At 37.5% G+C, this 20441-nt stretch overlaps 1 protein-coding gene across 11 annotated transcripts in view; it reads right to left on the bottom strand.

Moving 5' to 3' along the window:
- The window catches only part of SATB1 (SATB homeobox 1), a 111380-nt gene that overhangs the window by 65422 nt on the left and 25517 nt on the right, over positions 1-20441 (bottom strand). For all 11 annotated transcript variants that reach the window (XM_075922093.2, XM_075922097.2, XM_089776642.1 and 8 more), the window contains 3 exons: positions 19516-19692; positions 18717-18843; positions 17862-17985 (listed from right to left, as the gene is read on the bottom strand). In XM_075922093.2, coding sequence (XP_075778208.2) covers positions 17862-17985; positions 18717-18843; positions 19516-19692 — 428 coding nt within the window. The remainder of the gene's footprint in view (positions 1-17861; positions 17986-18716; positions 18844-19515; positions 19693-20441) is intronic.

The following is a 20441-nucleotide window of genomic DNA, read 5'->3' as shown; positions in this document are numbered from 1 at the left end:
GCCAGCTGTCTACACTGGCCGCTTGAATTTGCGCAAGAGCACTGACGTTTTAATGTAAGAATTCAGTGCTTCTTTCACAAATACTTTGACGCTCCCACTCAGGGATAAGCCCTCTTGCGCAAGAATACTTGTGCAAGAGGGCCAGTGTAGACCGGCACCTTAATTTTTTGCGCAAAAAAGCCCGATGGCTAAAATGATCATCGGAGCTTTCTTGCGCAAAAGCACGTCTATACTGGGCATGGATGCTTTTGTGCAAAAGCACTTTTTGTGCAAAAGCATCCGTGCCAATCTAGATGCTCTTTTGCGGAAATAATTTTAACGGAAAAACTTTTCCATTAAAAGTATTTCTGCAAAATCATGCCAGTCTAGATGCAGCTGAGGTGTTTCACTAGGCAAGAGAAACAATTATATATTTGATTCTGTCTGGTCATGGTAGCAGCCACCGTACGTACTTTCGAGGAAGTATTCCTTTACTGTTTCCTGTATCACTATTCACTAACCAGGTAAAAACAAAAACAAAACCTGATCGGTTATGACTAAGAGTCTATTTTTGCCCTTTTTGCAAAACAACAACAGTGTTAATCAGGTTAATTCAATCATCCAAACCAAAATGGTTCATGCTTTCCTGCCAAATCAACCAACCACAGCAAAATCTGTTATCAGTGATTGCTCAGCTTCCAGTCGAAAACATTGAAGCCACACAGTCCCAAAACTTCCCCCAAAATAACCTTAAACTTACTCTTAGATGGCAAGACTGAAGCATAGGAAACAACCTCATCAAAGGGTATTTGGGATGCAGTATTTGTACAGAACAAATACATGGTAACAGATTTAGCAGAGGGAACAAGAGACAACAGTTCTCTTACAATACTCTGAGCTAGATATTAGGGATTATTTGGTATGAAATGTCCCTGTCAAAGAGGTATCATAACCAAAACTTATTTAGGCCTTTCTGATTGTTTAACTGGAAGGGCAGGAGGTGGGAGAGAAGAGAATCATTTATGAAACTGGTTCATCAGTGTTTAAAGCTTTCAAGCTCTATCGGTGGAGGGGGTAAGGGCTGCAACAACTTATTTACACAATTATCTAAATACGATTAAACAGCTGATGGACAAATATTAAACTAGAAAATGTATAGTCATTTCAGCTTAATGTAATCCTCTTTCTGTAAACACCCAAGATGATTTTTTTTCAACCAGAACAGTCCTGACATCTCATAAGCCTAAGGGTGAATAGCAAGAGATTGTTTTTGATAGTTATAAATATTCAAAAGACATGCAGACCATCTGCTTTCATAATACAGGTAAAGCAAGACTGAAATGGTGACTGCTGTATAAAAATGGTTCTTTTAACAAAGTCTTCTTCTCCTCGCAAACTATAAAGACAGATGTCAAAAACTGTTTATACAGGGTAATCAGGAGCGTGCAAAATGTAATACTCCTTTTACACACAGTGCTTGCTAAAGAGATTTTTTTTCTTTTTCTTCCCATCTGTGTGTTGCAACACATTTCTACAAGTTAAAAACATTTTTTCAAACAGAGATCTCATGAATACCCAAAAACATGCTATCTGGTTTCTGAATGCTAATTATTTTCAACCAAGGAATCTGATTTTTTCTATAGGAAGGAATGTATGCTTTTGAAATGGAGTACTATAGTGATAGCAGACATTGCACACTGAACATTAAAACAAGTTCAATTCTGCACTTTTTCGACACTGGCTATTTTCAACAACCTTGTCTTGCATGTAATCTGCATCTGTTAAATTTGGTTTGCCATAAATGGAACACATTTATTCTCTCCCTTTTCAATGGAATTTTATTTATGTTTTGCCATTTATCAAGCTCTTCAATATAAAGCCTTATAACAATGTAATGATTTTTGTCAAGTGGAAAGTAAAAGATATATCTGCCAAGCAGAATATGAATAGTACTGCCCATAAACCCCTACAGTCAATTTTCAGAATTGAAACACTAATCTTGACAGTAACCTTTTAATGTATTATATTAATGGTACAGAAGCGTTAAGCACCTTTTTTTATAATTCTCAATAAAACGAACATTGACTGAACAATCTGTCAAAGTACTGGCTCCAATTTTTTTTTTAAATTCAACTTTTAGAGTTCTATCTATTTTCGCTTCCATAAATTCACCACTTTAGATCTCTAGATATTTGGCAAGGAAAGATACTTCCTATTGTCACTATAATCTGCCTAACAAATATTCAAACTGTGAATCTCCATTTCAGTACTTAGATAACGTTTAAATGGTGCTGAATTTAAGAACAGAGTATAGCTCTGGATATGGGAGAGGTATTAAAGAGGAGGTACTATGCATATCTCAATATGTGCTTTACCCAAAGGAACAAAAGCCATCAACAGGGGATAACAATAAGGAAGTTTAAGATCATGTTTACATATTACTTAATGAATACAACAATTGTGCATCTAGGCCCAATCATGTAAATACATTATCAGAAATAGTCCTTGGCTCCAAGATCTATCACATCATTTGAGATTATGCTATTCCACACACTTGGGAAGGTGCAACTTGGTGCCTGATGTACTGACATCCAGATAATAATTCTGTCTCTTTAAAATTAGTTTTACAACTGCAAAACATCCATACACCATAAGTTGTTTTTAGGACATGGACATGTTAAAATGGGCTGGGTTAACAGACACATGCACCCCCCCTTAGATTCTTTAGTACCTTGAAATATAAGTGACACAGGGGTTTGCTTTGTCATTCCCTCTATAAATATGTTGAAGAAAAAAAATAGATGGACAGAGATACATTCCTGATGGTGAGAAACCTGTCCGTGCCTTTGGCAGTGCATATGGATGAAGATTTGACTCCTGTACTGTTGCCAAAGTCATGAAAACTACAGTGATCTGTAGGACTAGTGCTGGCCATATAAATAAAAAATTGCATAAAGGCGGTCCTAAAAATTATCAAATGAGGTTTTAAAAAAAATAAAGTACCACCTTTGCCTTCTGCATCCCTTCCTACATCATACAAGTAATTTAATTTAGATTAGCTCCTCCCCCTTTCCCATTGCTGCTAAAGGCTGTCTTATTACAGAGAGAATGGAAAATTACCTCCATTATTAGTAGGTTGTGGCAGTCCTTGTTTTTAGTCAAGTAATCTGAAGTGTAGTTTCCATTCTAAGAATTAACTACAGATTCTTGTACTGCTGTCTTCTTGCAATGTGAAGATTGGAAATTTAAATGACAGAGAAGCCATCTCCCCTTCTCCTAATGGATATAAATAAAGCCGAGGGAAAAAAAAAGTCTGCTTTCCAAGATACCAGCCTCATATCCACAGAGGCTAAAGGTTCAAAAATAAAAATAGAGGGGTGGAAGGAAATGCTAGTTCACAGATAATGGGAATACTGAAAATGGCAGAAATCCAAAGGACACCAACATTTTTTAAAGAAAATGGTGATTTTTGTCATCTTATTTTGGGGATCCTAGTTGGGCACCCCAAAATAATTGACTTTCAGAAAGGAGCAAGCACCACCCTTTGAAAATCATCCCTTCCCCTTTAAAATGTTTCAAGTTGGGCACCCATACTCTGAGATACCAAAATATCAAGAGTTAATCTTAAAATTACTGCCCACTACCTAAAGTATTAGGGCTCCAAATAGCAAAGGCTTGAATTTTAAGCATCCTGCTGACTAGACTCTTCCTGAAGTCAAGCTGGATAAAAATCTAAAAAATGACTAAAATAGTGGCAATAGAAGACAGGTTCCTAGCTTTATCTTACTGAATGAAAATGGCCTTGGGTATTTAGAAGTAGAGTCTGTTTCATATGAGAAGACTTAACTTCAGTGTTCACCTTCCAGTAACTTCAACTTTTGAGTTTCTGGGCTGGCTTCCAGCAGCGCAACCCATGAAAGGAGCATATGACTAGGGAAAGGGGCTTGAGCTACTATTTATTTCCAATCAGGAACCCTGGTTTTCAAATGCCACTCTGCCTCAATTAAGATTAAATGTGTTGTTTGTCTGCATAGTGCTCTCAGGTCTTCAGAAATGAGAGAAGAAGAAGAAGAAAAAAAGAGGGAACAAACTGAAAACTCTGGGTTATGGATACTGAAAACACATCTATTGCTAGAGCTAGAAGACACTGGTATAAATGGAAGGCTTGGGGCATCTGGTTTCCACAACAAAAAGCTGTCCATAGAATTTCACCTATCGACTTTGGAATCTTCCCCAACAACTCACCATTAAACTACAGATTTCCACAAAGACATATAATTGTAATTTTAAGACTTCAAGAGCGGGTAAATTTGTAACATCATCTCTTGATAATCTGCTCCACTGGTTAACTACCCTTAAAAACTTGTCTTATTTCCCAGTTTGAATTTAGTTGGTTGGAAAAAAGAAAAGGCCACTAATATGCTATCATTGCCATATGAAGTTTCAGGGGCTGAGTGTAAGTTACCTCTTAACCTTCTCTCTTCAAAAATCAAAATAGATGCATTAAGAGACTAAAAGGAGTTAATCTAAGACGTGTTTACCAGACCACCAATCCTTTTTACAGCTCTACTCTCAACTACTTCCAATTTTTCATGCCCTTTTAAAAGTATGCACATCAGAGGTGCGTGCAATATTCCAGGAGAGGTCTAACTGATACCATATAAAATGAGAATATCAGCTCCTTACTCCTGCAAGATACTTGTATGTTGATAGATCCAAGCTGTGAAAGCAGGGACTGCTGAGTGTGTCTAAAATGGGGCCACATTTCCCTTCAGCACCTCTTGGGACCCAAAACTGAATGGGAGACACTCACCCATTCTCTGAGGGCACTCAGAGCCAAATGGTTGCTTCTCCCTGCCACCAGGCCTTGCAGAAAAACTGGGAGGAGGAACCAGCCACCCAAAGGAGTTGTAGAAGCAACTGCAGAAGCAGGGACCTTTGGACATTCAGAGAAGTTTCAGCAGGACTTTCTCTGCCTTGTCCTGATTGGCTATTTCCTCCCAAATCTCCCTTTCTCTCTCTCAACTTCTCTTCTGATCTGCCTTTATACTCTCTTCCCCACTGTGCTGTTTCTGCCCACCTTTCCCTTCAATGTTCCCTCTCCCTTCAACTTTCTTTCCATTTACCTTGTCTTCTCCTAACTAGATCCAATTTTGGATCATGTCACTATCACATAGTTGACTCTGCTTGTGGCTTACAAACCTTTCTTTCTCGATCCTGTGTGTCCGACATCTTTAATTTTCTCTGTAGCAGGTATCATCTATAATTCTGTATTGGTACAGTGCCTAAAACAATAAGGAACCCTCTCATGACTTGGGGTTTATTGCCATGACCCATGGTAAACTTTATTATTATTAATTATGTTAGAGCGATAAGGTGTGTCAGAAAATATCTTCTGCTAGAAGAACAAGCTTCCAACTGCATGCGGAGCTATTCAAATCTCTTCTTTACTTAAGCTTGAAAGCGTGTTGCTTTCATGAATAGAAGATGTCCAATAAAAGACACTCTCGCCCTCAACTTGCCCCTCTGATATCCAGGAAGCAATATGGCTACAATACTGCATAAAATAATTAAGTTAGGCTTTTTGCCACAGCACTACATTAGGAGCTTGTGTTCAGTTTAGCGATAATGACCCCAAATCAAACAATACCCCATTCAAGTATGTATATTTAGCTCTATTAAGGAAACATGGAAGAATAAAGTCCACTTGGGCAGAAAGGGCAGAGTTAAAGTGCGCCAGTTACAAGGGATCTTTCCCATCTGTGTTACTGGCTTTAGTGATGAAAGTTTTCACAAAAAGTTCACCTAGTCTGGAAAAACAAAACCAGACAGGACACAGGAAACATTGAGACACACCTCATTGTTTTTTGATAACCACTTGCCAGAGTGACATGCATATTGATCAACTGTTGATTCCAAAAGTCCCATGGCTCTGCAGCAACAATTACTTCCTAGAGAGAATCTACTATTTTAATTCCTTGAATACCCTTTTAACAGACAGTGTGGCTACATCTACACTGGCCCCTTCTCCGGAACAGGCATGCTAATTTACAACTCTGGAATAGGGAAATCCGTGGGGGATTTAAATAAACATGGCCGCCGCTTTTTTTCCCGGCTTGGGGAAAAGCCGGAAAAGAGCGTCTAGACTGGCGCGATCCTCCGGAATAAAGCCCTTTTCCGGAGGATCTCTTATTCCTACTTGCAAGGTAAGTAAGTAGGAATAAGAGATCCTCCGGAAAAGGGCTTTATTCCGGAGGATCGCGCCAGTCTAGACGCTCTTTTCCGGCTTTTCCCCAAGCCGGAAAAAAGCGGCGGCCATGTTTATTTAAATCCCGCGGGGGATATTTAAATCCCCCGCGGATTTCCCTATTCCAGAGTTGTAAATTAGCATGCCTCTTCCGGAGAAGGGGCCAGTGTAGACGTAGCCTGTGGGTTTCATCATACACTTGGCATCTTTTCTTTTGGATGAACAAAGATTAGGGAATAAGCCCCTGACAACTTTTGGAGTCCTCAGTACTGCAAAATATATTTGAGTTTATTGGAAGGGGCATTCAGAGAACATCCATGAGAACAGAGCTGTGTTTAGGCCATCTACTTTTAGAGAATATTTTGATACGTGGGAAAACAGTTTTGGAGAGGGAGATAGAATTTTGAACATTAGACCTTTACACGATACACTTTTCCATGCTAAGCACTAGTCAAGCTGAGAGAGTGCTTTATTCCTCCTTGACCCAGAATAGATGTTAGTAGTAAGGGTCTTAGCAGAAGTTTCACACTCTCATCACGGAGTACATTTTTCCTGTTGATAATCTCTTTTAGAGCTACCAAATCTTTAAGAGATGGATCCTTTTTAGCAAGCTACGCCACATCAAGATCACAGAAAAGAAATAACTTTGCAAGCTTGTAAATGTTTTGAGGCTCTGGGTATATTATGTTTAGCGTATTCTCTAAACTCCCATACATGGTGGAGACCTTTTATATCTTCTCACCCTTGGGGAACACAGATTTCTTTAGATTGTTTATTCTAAGAATTGGAGGAAGACAGGTCTCAGGCTGCTGGCAGGTGTTTGAGGTTTGATTACAGTTCTCAGGACTAAAAAACCTGTCTTCAGATCAATGTTGCAAGGCATCAAAGGAATTTGATACTATTTTTTTCCTACAGAGGAGTCATGCAAGGAAGTAGATGGAGACCTCACCTTTCCCTAATATGTATTTTGAGGAGTCCAAGAGGGAAGAAAAGAGGAAACTACACATCCCTTTTTATTTAAAAAAAAATAAGCTTTATAAAAGAGGTTTTGTAGATATCAGAACCTTTAAAAAAAAAAAACCTCTCTCACCCTCTCAAATAATCTTCAGTGTGCATTCAAGTCAGAGTTGAAATCAATCTGACAAGGAAGGAAGTATTTGGTCTGTCAAAATCAGAGTGCTTATCTCTCTATGTAGCCACTCAAGAATTGGGTCTCACTGTGCTTTCATTCCTGTCAGGTGTAAAGGATTATTATGAGTCCAATTCTTCTTTTTTTTTTCTCCACGAGACTGTCAACAATGCATACCAGCACAGCACTCTGCATGAGGACCAGAATATGCTGTTAATACACTTGAGTCACTTCTATATGCTGGGAACATTTTATAGGGGGGGAAAAATTATATCAAACATTTGTGACAACTCCCCTTCTTCCCCCAGCCATGTTTACCTGTAGTCAGGGCAAAATGGACATGGTTATGGCAGCATGATGAAAAAAACCCATGTGATAAGTCAGATTAATTTTGTCCACTTGCCTTTTGAAGAGGACTTAAGTTGTCAGCCCAGATAAGAGTTTTTTAATGGACAGAAATAAAGCTTTATTTGAATTCCTTAAACTGACAAGTCACAATACACTAATTCATTACTGAATTTGGAAAAATACTTTATCACTCGCAACTACTAAGGGTACGCAACATAGAGGACGAAACTGGTATTAGTGTAGAATATGGAACTGACCTGCACTAACAAAGCTGTGAGTTGAAGAACATGTAAGTCATATATCTGTGCAATACCTTGCTCTAATCAGTGCTATCTTGTTTTTATTTAAAAAAAAAAAAAAGCCAAGGGACATATACATTAAGTTAAGGGAGTAACTGTTGACTAACATAACTGTATCAGAGACCATATATTTCTTCATTGTTAATGAAATTCAGTTAAAAGTGGAGGAAGTGAGAAAGAAAATACTGTTAGTAATGTGTTTTACATAAGAACACAATATAGAAAGGGAAGTGCAATTAAATCTTAATGTGGACTTTTTTATTTTTAGTTTATCATCTGGTTTACATTTTGAGCGCCTTCACAGACAGTAAATTATGCTGGCATTTCTTAGGGAATAACTGCCATGTTAATTTTGTTTAATAAAATAACTGACATAGAAAAGGGGAGAAACAAGCAAGAAGAGACACCCAACCCCCACTCCTTATCTTTAGCTAAGTATTCAAATGCTTTCTATAAGAATTGTCCGTGGTCCAACTCCAGCACCATGTAATAACACAATACATTACAACACAATACAATACAATCTTGGATTTCTGTAGCGCCCTTCATGCAAGCATCCCAGGGTGCTTTACAATCATTATGAGTTAAAATTAAAACTGGAGCACATACAATTCCTAATAGAATCATTTTAAGAATGCTAAACAGAACAAATAACTTTTAAGTCTAGATTTAAAAGTCCCAACTGTCAGAGCGTTCCTTACTTCAATTGGCAATGAGTTCCAAAGCTAGAGAGCAAAGCGACTAAAGGCTCTCTTATGTTATGTTAAAGGATCTCTGATGTTGTTTATACTCTTATAGTACTCACAAGCAACCAGTTTCCAATAAAAGAAAAATTGTATGTGTTATTTTCAAATCTTGTTTTAAAAGAAAGCTGGGGGAGTAGCTGGGGAATAACCTTCTAGTGAAAGTTAAGAAAAATCAGGGTTCATATTCAGACACTTCTATAGACACAATATGCTTAAGTGGTGCATTAAGAAACGGCACAAGAAAGCATTTATAATAAAATGCAGTTCTTGAGCAGTATATTATTTACTGTCACTAAATATGCTACAAAGATATGTATATGTGACACTTTAAAACAATAGTTATTGTACATGGCCTCCGTCAAGACTCTCATTGAAGTGAAAGTGAAATAAACTGAGTTCAGTTTTCTAATATATATACACAAGACATCTTCCCCGCCCCGCCCCCCCCCCCGAAATTAGCAGTGTTCCTTGTTTTACTCCTTCCACTTCCCTAAAACTTCACAGCCATATTATGCAGACATCCTTCACACGGGTACAGGCTGAAAACCACATAAATATAGATCAGAATTGGCCACTACTTGAAGAATGGGAAGAAGCACAGAAACAATATCACATGCCAACAAGCCATAGAACTTTTCCTCGGAGATTAGTAGAACCCCGCAAATCCATGCATAGCTGCTTTATATCCTTGGTACCCACATCCAAGGATGTAGATGCAGATATCTGCATCTCATTTTTGTGGATATGGATGCAAATTATGTATCCGTGCAGGGCTCTGCAATGTTAGGGTGAAAGGTGAGTAAAAGGCTGCTGCCTACAACTATTTATCAGCATTTATCTTTTGTGAATCAATAGTGTGAAGTGTCATGTATTACCCTTGCATGAACACACCCTTCCAAGATAGGAGTCCCTATACCAATGTGGAAGCAGATGCACATGGGGATCCCAGACAGAAGGTCCCTTCATCACTATACTAACGGGACCCTTTTATATCAGAGCCTACATTAATTTGATAAGGGACATTGCTGTCCCCAGTCAGTCAACCCAGGTACAGAAATGGACTTCTAGGCAACTTCATAACTTTTCTTTCTGAGAAGGATGATTTGACCCTTAATTACAATGTTTCAGATATGAATATGTTTCTACCTCTTCACAGCAATTCTATTTTCTTTCTATTAAAATTTTAAACTCAAAGGAAATTGTTTTATGTTGCGCACAGAAACATCTATGCATATTGTAAATATTCAAAAACAAACATTAAATCAATGTGGAGTCTGATTTAAACTAAAAAAAAAAAAAAAAAAACCATAGAAACACTTTGTCCTTAGGGCCCCTAATTACCTTGTTTAGTCCCAAGACTGGATCTTCATTTCAAAATGATCATTCCCTTTTGCATCCAGTCAATGCATGTTGCCTCCTCTACAGCCTGCAAAGTGGAGGTCTGACAGGAGGCAAATAGAGGTGATTGGCAATAGGGCTGAGGGAGATGGATTTACAGTCCAAGCAAAATGCTGCATGTCATGCTCTAAGACTATGTCCATACTGCAGGTATTTGTTGGCAGAGTGTATGCTAATGAAGCGCTCATTAGCATTTGTCGTGCTGTTATTTGCATATCTCTGCTGATGCTTTTTGCGGAAGAGGTTTTTGCGCAAAAACAAGCTGTGTAGAAAGGTCTGTTTTGCGCAAAACCCACCTTTTGCGCAAGATCTCTTATGCCTCATAAAAGGAGGTATACAGGATCTTGCGCAGAAGTTTTTTTTTGCGCAAGATGGACTGATATGCGCTGCTTGTTTTTGTGCAAAAACCTCTTGCGCAAAAAGCATCAGCAGAGATATGCAAATGACAGCGCAACAAATGCTAATGAGCGTGTCATTAGCATACTCTCTGCCGACAAATACCTGCAGTGTAGACGTAGCCATATTGCCCCGTGCACACCCTCCTGACTTGGTTTTGATATCTAGAGCACATGAATGCAGTCCAGAAGTCTATACGTAGGAGCTAGAGTGCTATATGCAGCCTGTGGTTGGAGTGGTTAATTCCCCAACCCCTTCACATTTTTCACAGCTTGTCTCCTCTCAGACACTCACCATGCTGTTTGTGCACGTGACAAAGGGATAGCGAATACACTACTCGCTCCCCTCTCCCCATGGGCTTATTGGCTGTATTTGCTGGACCAGCGTGGTTGTGAATAATGCACACATTTTACGTAAGTGCATATGTGCATGTGCACGCGCGCGCGTGTGCCTAGAAAATTAGTAGATTTAAGCCTGGATTATGTACATATCAGGAGGATTATGGAAAATTAGGGATGGTCAGCATCTGACAGATCCTTCGCCTCTCTGCAAAATGTTGTCACAAGGTGTGCCACTGATAGAGGCTTCTGTCCCACTGACATTTGCCCTCTATAACTAGATTAAGAGCAGTACCCATTTCACCTAAGCTACTGTACATACAACCTAGTATTTGCACTGTTTCTGTATCAGTATTGGTCCCAGGATATTACAGAGTCAAGGCAAGTGAGGTAATAGCTTGAAAGCTTGTCTTCTATCAACAGATGTTGGTCCAATAAAAGCTAACCGAGTTGCTCTTTAACTTTCAGACATTACTGTCCTTGAAGCTAAAGGCTCTGTATCCCATTAAAAATATCCAGGCCATAGAGATGACAGAAAAGATATAAAAAACAATAAAACTATTTAGCAATGTTAAACAACTCCCACCCCATAAACCAGATACCAAGTCAGAGTATATACTTAAGAAGTATAAAAACACAAAATGTTTTAAGTCAGTTTTTCTTTCACTAACCTGCCAAAATCTGAGTCCAGGCCCTCAAGGTTTTTGTTTCATATGCAATAATCAAGGACATCTTTAAAATCTAGAGCAATGTAAAGAACATAGCTCTCTGTTCTGTTTTAGATGCTAGCGATACCATAAACAGTTGCAAAAGAAACAGAAATCTGAAGAACTGAGCTCAGATTTACGCAGATAAAGTTAAAAAGGAGGAATCCATCTTTCAGTTCATTATTGAAAATAATATTAGTTTACACAAACAAGCATTATGGTCAACCCAAATCCTGGTCCCACTGAAGTCAGAAGCTAAACTTCCCATAGGTTCACTGGATCAGGATATTGTGGTTAATTATTTGCAAAGTTTCTCAGCATTTTAAAACAAAACATTACCTGTTCATTTTTAGTTTAATAAAAAGGGGGACCTTTTAATGCCTATTATTTACTGAGATGGATAGAACATCTACTAGTTTTTAAGATACTTAATTCCTGCGCCCACCGAACACAAGATCTTCATAGCTATACAATTACTTGGCATTTTAGTAGCTGGATATTATTAGGCAACATTCTGCTGCCAGATATTTGAGTAAAAGAACTCTTAAGGAAGAGCTGCTTAACTGTCTTGGTCTTCCTAAATGAAAAACGAATCTACTTCCTTTCTTCCTCCACTTCCCAGCCTCTGCAGCAGCTGGATTCCATTGCTCCAGCCACTTCAATAGAGAGGGGGACAGAACTCACTCTCTACTACTCTCCCACACACCCCTTGTCTACTGCAGGGAGTGACACAAGATCCCTGAAGATACCTGGGTGAATCTGGAAGCGAATTATTGGATGTCCCTCGGAAGGCTGAGATAAAAGGGAGAGGATCAGCTAGCCAAAGCCTGAAACTGTCAGATGTTGAGACTGAGGTGATATCAGCCAGAAAACCATAAATTATATGTTGCCCAGAGAACTCCTACATTCTGATTGTAACTGAGAACAGTCATTTCCCTCCAAAAGTGAGGAACTGTAAACATTTTGTGATACTACATATTTGGGCTTAGAATAAACATGAAAGAGAAAGCAGTCTAATACACTGGTATTTTGTGGAAAACCAGAGTTCTGAAGTGGGCAGGATATAGGCATATGCTAATCTCAGTAAAGACTATTTAATGCTGGTGAAAGAAACATCTCCTAATCACTTCAGTCCCAGATCCTGCAAAATGATTTGAGTAGGCAAACCCTGGCACTAGGCAAGAACCTCTCTAACCCTGCATGGGCCCACATGCAACAGTTGGCAGGTTCAGGGTTTGACATTTGAACAAAAGGGAAATGTGATTTTATATGCACACTGTGTTTGTGTGAAGTATATACAATACAGTGATACAGTAGAAAGGTTTGATCAAAATGCATTTGCAACAACTACATTAATTCCAGCTATTAAAATGCTATGTACCATTTTGCATGCGCCGCATATTTTATGAAAATATAACTTTGGAAATGCTTCTGAATGTGTGCACATTTGTTTTTACTTTGTTTCCTATCACCTAATAAGTCAGTTCCAGAAGAGAAACTAGAAAGGTTTCTATGAAAAAGGGCAGGGGGAAGGGAGGGAAGAAGCCAAACTCACTCCACTGATATGTAAATAATACAAGTCCTAAATAATATTAATTTGCATAAAAATATGACATATGAAGAGATCCCAGATGTTTCTAGAGCTAAAAGCAAATACTGCTTGTTCACTACAGAAGTGGGAATCTCCCCCTTTTTTAATTATATAAAGCTCCTTTACTAAATCCCTGAAAGGTTGAGAGATATCAAGCATTAACTCTGATACTGATAGCAGAACTGATATTGCTTATCCTGATCCGTAGGCCAGTGTAATCTGACAGTCTGGGAAGAGAAATTCCATGTTCGCAGAAGAAAGAAGCCCTCATTTTCCTCAACTATTTTTATGGCAGGTTCGTATAACATAATTCACAAGGGCAGCAGCTGGTGGCTATCTGAATTGTTTCAGAGGCTTGAAATGCTAGTAGTAGTCCGAGAGGAAACTGATAAGTTGGCAGGGCTCAGGTGAAGTGCTTGGCGGGCGTGACAACAGCCAAGCACTTCGTATAACCACACACACCCATTGCAACAATGGCCATGTGACAAACACATTTTCAAGATCATGTTCAAATACTCATTATAAACACCTCTGTGGGTAGGAAATTAGTTATCCTCATCACACAAAAGGGAAACTAAATGCAAGTCATATGCCCATCAATATGCAATGAGAACTATGGAGAGAACTCAGGAGCCCCTGTTTCGCAGCCTTAGGGCATGACTCAGGCCAACAGTTCATGTTGCCACTCTAACAGATCAGCTTATCTAAGAAAAAAAGTTGGGGGTAGTGAGCAAAAAATTATGAAAGCCTGGTGAGTAAAACATGAAAAGTTTCTTGCATGGCATGAACATATTCTGCTAGTCTATGGTAGTGTTTCTCAACCAGTGGTATGAGTACCCTTAGGGGTACTCGAGAGAAGTCTGGGGGGAGAAGAGGGTACATCAACAACTGAAATTTGGAGAAAACTGAATTTTTGTTTTAAGTTTTACAGCGCTTTATTATTTTCGTAATTTTTACACCCAAAAATTTCAACACCCACCCAGCTACGATTAAGTTGTTTTAAACAAATGTGTTGCAATGGTAGAAAAAAGTTCTGTGTATCTGAAAACTGTAGGTACTGGGGGTACTTTTTTTTAAGGGTTACTTTATTTAAAAAAAAAGATTGAGAAACACTGGTCTATGGCAAGTGAGAAAGAAGATAGGTGAGCTAACATCTACTGAGCTAGCTTCTGTTAGTGAGATTAGCTTTCGAGCTTACATAGAGCTCTTCAATCTTGTCAATCTTACTAACAAAAGCTGGTCCAATTAAAAAAAAAAGTAGTGGTGTTAGTCCCAGAATATTAGAAAAACAGGGTGTGGGAGGTACAACTTTGTATAGTCGGATTTGGCCAAACTTACTGGCCCTCTGAGTTGCTACAATAATCTTCAGCAGTTCAGACGCAGGAGCATACTCGCTACTGCTGAAGCCCTGAGGCCCTGCAGGGCTTATACCCTGAAGCCTTCTTTCCTGCTGAAATGCCTATCTCACTATATCCACCTGCAATCTAGAAGCGTGTCCTCATTCCCAGGATGCTAGGCAGAGTATGGGGGAGGGGAGCACAGAGGGCTTGTGAGCCATGCTGCAGTGGTATAAGACCTGCCTGTAGCTTACAAGTCACAATATAGTCTATGGTAATGACATTCACGAACCTAGGGAACTGAACGCAAATACCCAGTGGCTTAAAATTCACCATCTGAAGTTAGTAGCTGTTCTTTTTGCTTGCCTGCTTATGGCCAGATTTTGAGAACTATCTCTGATCTCTTAAGTATTTAATTGAATAGTAATTTAGGTTCAAGATCCTATCCACCCACAAAACATGATTTATGTCAATGAAAATTCCTTACAATCAAGGCCAGTATAGTAAGTGAAACTTGGCCTCCTTGGAAGAGTGGGAAATCAGGAGTAAGTCACAACATTCTCAAAGCAAGATAGTGACAGTAACTTTGAAACAGATATGCATTCCGTCCTTTTCACCAAAACAACAGTGTCACTATGTCATTTTGTGGTAGAAAATGCAGGAAAAAGGTACGAAGAAACATGAGGGCAACTCTTCATCCCTAGATGCCCTCAGTTATAGCAAATGATCAAGCAAATCCATGGCAAAGTAGAAAAGATAATAAAAAGAGGAAAAAGAATCAAGAAATAGAGCCTAATAACTTGGGGGTAAAACTGCATCACAAGCACAGCTTATATTTGACTTCAGATTATCAACCGTCCATAACGACGTCAGCATTTTCTAAGAAATATAGTTGGTTAAGGGTTTTTTGCAGCAAAGAACAGTTTGCATTCTGAATGAAATTATGTACAAATACTCAAGATTGACTGACTGAAGTAAACAGCTTTTAGTTAAGGACATCACTCTCTGAAGCTTTCAATTCTCAAATTGTACATTGGCAATGCTGTATATTCACATCTTACATAGTATATGAAAAAAGCTTCCATGCCTATACAAAATGTGTCTTGGCAAGGACAGCTTGACAGACAAAATCTGATTATTTTTGAGTTATTTTTGTTTTAATAAACTAGATGATTGTGTTAAAAAGCTATAATTAGCTGTCTATATGGTTGTTTGCTTTGATGCCACAGACATCTCCACTATGCCAGAGTAAGCATATAGTGGGAAGATACCTCTGCATTGTTCACATGGAGCTGATCCCAGGGGAGAGGAGGTTTCTAAGCTTTTTTACACTCTTCTTTCTTATCTCCAGACTGCAAACACATCAGTTTTGAAGCACTCCCAATTTCAATTGATTTAAGAAACAGTGAATGTCCAATGTTGCTCATAAACCAGTGTTTCCTACATAAGGAAGTAATATACAATTCATTATACCAGTCTGAATGTTTAACCATTTCTAGACAATTTAAGGGGAAATGAGCAGGTCAAAGATTTAGGTACCAAGAGTCTGATTCAAAACTTACTCAAAAGGAATGGAAAATTTACATGGAATTTTAAAAGGACTGATTCAAAGTCCATCACAGCTCATTTTTACAAGACTCAAAACTATATATTTATATTTTTAAACCTTATAATGGAATCAATTTTTTAAAACAAAAAAGAAACCTGCTTGTTTTCAATCTTTGTAACTAAATGTTACAACACTGGGCTACATCAAAAGGTAATGAAAGCAAAATCTGCAATAAAATGAAACCAAGAGCAGACATCTCTTTCTCCAAGCTGAAAGAAATGCAAACAGTAAATAATGATCAGGAGGAAAGTTAGGGTTTCGCAATTCTTTATTTTAATAATTCCATTTGTCATTGTTTAGGACCTTTGAATGTGATGTTTTACCTGACATTACTCTTCTAAATCATTGTTACTCAGAGGACACTGAATTTGCTACATTTAGTTGAAGGAAGTATTTATAGTATCCTCCCCAAAAATGTTACGATGTATTTCCTTTTATGTCTACTTTACTTCATATTATATTATTGTATCACACACGGACAAGTTGCAATAAAAATGTTCCAAAATGTAAATTAAATATTCTGTCTCCAGACAATCTTCTTTGCTTTCCATCAGTATCAAATTAAAATATAAAGCTGGTGAACCAAAGTAGAGCGAATCCTAAATTATCTGCAGTTTCTATGAGCCAGCAGTGCAAGAGCTTGCACGCTTGTATAGTAGGTACGTAAAAGATAGCTTTGCAAACATATTACTAGAATGGTTTGCAACCAGTGAAGATAATTTTGATTATTTCCACTCCAAAAATTCCTATATCGGAGCCACATCATTGAAGACAATGTTACTATAGGAAAAAAGAGTGATGGGAAAACAGTCTTTGCTAATATTCTATATATAGATATCTTGTCTAAATGAATTAAGGGCCCTGTTTCTCAAAAACTCCACAATTCTGAGAAAAGGAAGTAAACACTTTTAAAAACAACCTTTCTTCCTTCCCTCCACCCACATTGACCAATATCTCTGATTTATAAACAGAATTTCTGTCTGAAGTCTCACCTGTAGCACAACAAAATACATTTGAAAATTAAAAGGGAGCAATAAATCTGTTGTTTCCCCCCTCATCACCACCAGACACCGTACAATAAAGACGAATAAATTTTCCTACAAGTCAATTTAAATCAATGGCAAAAGAACAATGCAAAGCAGCTTCAAGGTAAGCAGCAATTCAGTACGTAGTAATGGGTAAATATAAAATGTCATCCTTGTTAAATGTATTTTGATTAGTTCTAATAACAGACTAATTTTTTTTCGTTGTTTGTAACCATCACCACCATACCATCGAAGAGGATTTCTTCCCCTCGCCCATACAGTGAGGCAAACAGACTGCATATGAATTAGCATTTAAAAACTACTATAGGTTATGTAACAAGCATTTAAATTCAGTAGTACTTTTGACAGCAGTAAGTAAAGACCTTTTTAATAACTTCAACACGTGCTTGAAAAAAGTAGTTACATCAAAGCAGTTCAAAAGACTGAAGACAAAAATCAGTAAAAATCCAGTTTAATCTGAGACTATCCTAGTGCATCCAGTGCAGTGAAGAGAGTCACTATTTTCTCTTGGGGAAATGATGAAAGACAATATAAAAGATGAATTCAGCATATTTTAAAAGCTTACAAACTGATCAAATTAATTTTATTTTGTCAGATTCACTTTTCAGATACTACTTGGGACAGTCTATAGAAATCTCAAATTAGTGTTGCCTACAGTGCTTCATTATTTATTACATGTTATGCTAAGTACCTGTGAAAGGGGACACTCCTTGGCCAATGAACTCTGGTTCATATCCTTCAATAAGTCCTTCAGAGCATTTCTTACTGTTGTGTGAGACCACTGTTCAGGAGGCAAGTCTTCTAGTTTAGGGCAACTATTTGAGACATAGATTAGAAAAGGGATTATTACAAGATTGCATCCTGCTGCAGAACATTCCTTTAAGACAGACAGATTTCATTTTGCGCATCAAGCAGATGCATCTGGAGATTGCTCTCGGTCTCCTGATTGTTCCGATTAGTTAATTACTTTATACAACACATCTGCTGTATTGATGCATGAATTATACATCAGCTGCATGTGGCGACTATTTTTTCATGTTACTTCTACCTTCCTGCTCTGATGCGCTTGGTAAAACAATTTAAGGTGTAATGCTTTCTCACAACTGATCATGAAAAGCATTAATATATTAACCATTTTTTTCTTTTTTGTTATTGTGAAATTTAAGAACCTAGACAGTAACAATAAGTGTGAGTAAGTCACTCTTTTACAAAATGCACAGATGGTACTGTTCATGATATGCAAAAATATTTTTCTCTTAAGTAAACTTTATGTAAAATGCCTTCTTGTAATGCATCATTTAATTGACTAAAATGTAATATACTTTTAATGAGATATGCAGAGAAAAATCTATGTTTCAGAGCTATATACTTAAAAGTTTTCCAGAGCAATATATTGTAACAAAATTATAGTGACTAAAAGGAATGTAGATAAGCCTTTGAACTTTAAGCACACAGCACAGTGGGAATCAAAAACAAGTGATATTACTAACTGTAACAGTAGACAAATAGTTGTCCATGTCCAAGGACTGGCATGTGTGTGACTCACCTGTGTAACTGGATTTTCAGTGTGACCACATGATATACATCTTGCAGCATATCTGCTACTGTAGCATCAGGGGCATCTGTCACATAGGAGAGTGGAACTGGATTCCACTTTCCAACCTGGATTAGCCCTGTGCCAGACAGAGAAAGTAAATTATTTAAATAAATGTACTTTATCAAACTTTAAACAATACCTGTGATTTTAAGCAGAGCCACGCTCATTTATTTCAAGACAAGCACAAATAAATTGCAAGTCATATCTTCATGCTATGAAATTATATAAATGTAATATAGAAAATTATTTAAAATATCTTCCAAACAAAACTAAATGTGTAGAACCACTTTTAATTAAGTTTCTGACAGTTCAATGAGGCAGTCTTCATACACATTATATAGGATTTTATAAATGGAAAATCTCAGTGCTGAAAAATACCCCACAATTCACAAAACCCATCAGTAACAGAATAAAAGAAACAGAGCTAGATATTTAGTCATAAATGCAAGTTGACTCTCAACAGTCCATCTGCTCAAATATGCTTTACACTTCCTTGTGGATTCTCAGTGGAGCAGATTATTAAGGTCAATAAGCATACTAATGATTCAGTTGAAGTCATTTTTTAAAAATTATAATCTACCTCAACATTCCATGAGCAAAACATATGTTAACTAAATAAAAATACATTAAGCAAAAATTTGAGAGAGACGATCTACAAGGAATAAAACAATGATTACACTGCATCGCTGAAAAAAACCCCTATATTTTCCCCATAAAATAAACAGTACAGTGTAGTAATCATATTTACCTTTTGCTTGGGCAGCAGAGCTATGAGAATATCCAAGTGATAGCAATGCCATTTCAATCAGTTGGTTGAATAGCATGTCCTTCCTTACCAACACAAATTCTGCATGCTCCTCCTTACAGTCATACTCAATGGAATTTTCATAATGTTCCACTACACAAAAAACTGGAAGCATAGTTCCTATTTAAAAAGGTAAAATATACAATATTAACTGGTATTATTGTAGGGGTAAGGAAGAAATCTAGTGCTACATGACTAAAAGCCTTGCAAACTTACAAACGAATGTCTAGGGGTATCCTGTATTTGGGAAAAACATCATTCCCCTCCCCCCAAAGAAAGTACTCTAAAATAAATATTATTTCCATAGAAAGTATTAATACAAATATAGCCCTACCACTACTTGATTTGCTACTGAACACAATTACCTGCCTGGAGAAATAAATAATAAGGCTGACAGGGAAAAAAATAAGTTGTTTGTCTCTGTCCTGTCTGATTTGTTGTGAGTAGAATGCAGCGTGAGAACCTAAATACATACTGCAGAGGTCTTCAGAGTAAGCCATCCTATTGGCATTTACATAATTTTGTCCATTAATGGTAAAACTTTTCTAATTGTGCCAAAATATTTAATTACACTGGTTTTAAAAATGTCACCTTTGTCTTTTGTCAAACCTCCATGCTAAAAAATTGTATCAGGAAACAAAGCAAAACTTACTGCTAATTGATGCAGCATTCAGAGTCTGGGTGTAACCAGATCACTACCAAACTGCAATTCCAATACTTGTATTTTTAAGAAACAACAATCATTTTAATCCCGTTTCAAATTTACTAGCAGTTAATACATTTTTGGAACATGTATTTTGCTGTTTCAGGCCATATAATTCTAGTTTTATTATAGATAGGATTTATATGGCCAAAAGTCATTTTCTTGT

This window comes from Pelodiscus sinensis, chromosome 2 (genome assembly GCF_052426305.1).
Source record: "Pelodiscus sinensis isolate ZL-2025 chromosome 2, ASM5242630v1, whole genome shotgun sequence".
In the NCBI taxonomy this organism is placed as follows: domain Eukaryota; kingdom Metazoa; phylum Chordata; order Testudines; family Trionychidae; genus Pelodiscus; species Pelodiscus sinensis.
This window is presented reverse-complemented; position numbering and strand designations above follow the sequence as displayed.